General features: G+C 34.6%; 2 protein-coding genes across 2 annotated transcripts in view; both read right to left on the bottom strand.

Annotated features, from left to right (window-relative positions):
* Nucleotides 1-411: 411 nt before the first annotated feature.
* LOC109862981 (jerky protein homolog-like) lies at nucleotides 412-1,762 on the bottom strand (the record flags this gene model as incomplete). The annotated part of the gene is made up of 2 exons (XM_020443156.1): nucleotides 1,730-1,762; nucleotides 412-1,104 (listed from the first exon to the last, which is right to left on the bottom strand). Coding segments are annotated over exons 1-2 (726 nt in total), but the record flags the coding sequence as incomplete, so codon positions are not given.
* A 383-nt stretch (nucleotides 1,763-2,145) lies between these two features.
* The window catches only part of LOC109862982 (putative GPI-anchor transamidase), a 1,679-nt gene continuing 1,194 nt past the window's right edge, over nucleotides 2,146-2,630 (bottom strand). Inside the window, exons 3-4 of the mRNA XM_020443157.1 lie at nucleotides 2,487-2,597; nucleotides 2,146-2,412 (exon numbers count right to left, since the gene is read on the bottom strand). Of these exons, the coding sequence (XP_020298746.1) occupies nucleotides 2,179-2,412; nucleotides 2,487-2,597 (345 nt within the window). The 3' untranslated portion in view covers nucleotides 2,146-2,178. The remainder of the gene's footprint in view (nucleotides 2,413-2,486; nucleotides 2,598-2,630) is intronic.

The raw sequence follows: 2,630 nt of genomic DNA, 5'->3' as shown, positions 1-2,630 counted from the left end.
GTAACAGATATGATGTGTATTTGGCGCGATTTTGGCGCCAACAAACGATCACCAAATCTGTTCTGGATTTGGTGCGTCACTTTGGCTTTGCTTTGCTAATGGCAGACTTGTTATGATTTTGGTCTTATTTTGACATCTCACATGTTTGACAGATATGGTCGCCAAATCATATCCTAATGAGGACACAGATGGATATGGATTTGGTCTACTAATTTCGCCGGCGGTTGGCGACAAAACTGCGACATCTCGCAACCAAATTGTTTGCTGGGTGAAGTAACAGTATCCCATGCATATGCAATAGTATTGCAGCATTTGATCATGTTCCAGGTTTTAAAAAGGTCTGAAATTCTCTCAGTGTCATTGAACAACAGAATATTTTCAAGAACTTGACGTTTGTATATTTTTTTTTACTTTCTCAATGATCCCTTGATCCATAGGCTGACTAATTGCAGTGACGTTTGGTGGTAAGTATGTCACTAAACACAAATCACTGATTAAATTCAGTTCTTCAGCTGGCGGATGCGATAATGCGTTATCCAATAATAGAACGCATCTTGCATTTTGTCCGTGTTTTTTTATTATTTCTGGAATAAAAACGTCAGTGTACCACTCTTTGAAGATAATTCTATCCATCCAACCACTACGTTGTGCTTTATATACTACTGGCAAAACTTTCATATTTTTAAAACATCGTGGTTTCTTTACTTTACCGATGACTAGCAACGAAATTTTATGTGTTCCGCTAGCATTTGAACAGATCATTATTGTCACTCGGTCTTTAAGAACTTTTCGCCCAGGAGCTTTCTTTTCGTAGTTGGCTACTAGAGTTTTTGAAGGCAATGATTTCCACATCAAACCGGTCTCATCAGCATTGTATATCTGATCTCGACTATAATGATGATCTCTAATAAATTTACAGAAGCCTGTAGAAAAATGTGCACTGGCTTCTTCATCAGCAGACAACCGTTCTCTGGCAATAGTTAAATGACGAATTTGATGTCGTTTTTTCCACTTGTGAAGCCATCCGTTGCTTGCATGGAAATTTTTTCGTCCATTGATTAAATTGTTGAATATCAGCTTTTTCTTGTAGAACTGGTCCTGATACTGGATTTCCAAGCGATCTTATCTGGAGAAACCATCGGTACAGTCCTTTGTCAAGCGCAGAATCCTCGATTTCTGTTATTTTTTTCTTGGACAAACTACCGTGCTGTTCAACAATAGTTCGTGTACTAGAAATAATATTCTTTTTATTCCTTTTTATTCGTGAAATTGTCGTCTGTGTAACTCCGTATTCTTTTGCTACATTTTTTTCTTTCTCTCCTGCTTCAAGCTTCTCGATTATTTGTGCTCGTTCTAATAATGTTAATTACCTTCTAATAACCTTCTTTGTTTTTTGCCATTTTATCTAATTATATAGAATAAGTACTTGGAATTATATACACATATAAAATCATATAAAAGTAAGTGCGATATTTAATACATACCTACTGAAACGTACTAAACCATATGGGAATCGAGAGGTTATATTATAACAGAAAAGTTCACGTGTGTTACATGTGCATAGCCTAATGCGCAAGCGCAGTTTTGATTGTAACCATACTTAATGGTGGGAAAAGCGATGAAGAAAAAAATATACGTTTTGAGAGTGGATTTGTATACGTTTTGGGAGGTATATACGTTTTGGGAGGTTCTACTGTATGAAGTCTCGAGTTCACATCCCACCCATTACCTTAGGATTTTTTCCGGGTCCGGTATCTTTCATTGAGTTAATCAGTTGATCGGCGAACTAAATCAGATCTACAATGTGTGATTAATTTGAGTAAAATTTTGAATTAATTTCCCTTTCACAAAGCGATGTGTGTCAGTGAATATATATTTATCCGTTTTCGACATATTGTATTTTTGCTGAAATTTGTGACACGTGTTGTTGGCAACTTGTTGTCATGTTGCTCTTTATGTTAGTGATAAACCGTTGACAGCAAATACGCAGCAAGTTGTCGGCAACACATGTTGAATACGTGTCATGTCAAACCAAAGACAAATACCTGACTCACCTTGTTTTAAATTTGCTGAAAACTCAAGCGTTTTGTTTTCGGCAACATGACAGCAAAAACACAGACAGGTGGCTATCAGGAAATATTATAATATTATTATGGTAAAACGCAGTTTATTTTATTGTTATATATTATACACATGAGGAAATTGCACAATGTAACTATATTTTCTTTCTACTTCCTGCAATTTTGTATAATTCTGATGAATGGATAAAACATTGATTAAACTTGTTGTAAGTTCTACTGGCCTAAGTGATCCAAAGAAATCTGTTACTGGCACTTTATCGGGATCTCTTCTAAATAAATCTTTTCTTACACCTACTGTAGATAAGCAATAATCTCTTGGACATACTTTTAACTAGAAAAATCAATATTATAGAGTACAATTAATATAACAGATTTGAATCTAATATTAATATGAAAAATACTTACAAATTCACTCAGTGTTTTAGTACTAAATGGTTCAACTTTTTCCAAGAAGTTTAATGCATAATAAGTATATCGATCTATAATATAGACACCAATAGCTGGATCTACATGATGCTATAAGTGTGTATATATATATATATATATATA

The sequence above is a fragment of the Pseudomyrmex gracilis genome, unplaced genomic scaffold (assembly GCF_002006095.1).
Source record: "Pseudomyrmex gracilis isolate BER0280 unplaced genomic scaffold, ASM200609v1 scaffold_2810, whole genome shotgun sequence".
NCBI classification, from domain to species: Eukaryota; Metazoa; Arthropoda; class Insecta; order Hymenoptera; family Formicidae; genus Pseudomyrmex; species Pseudomyrmex gracilis.
Note: the sequence above shows the minus strand (reverse complement) of the source record. Positions and strands in the feature narration are given on the sequence as shown.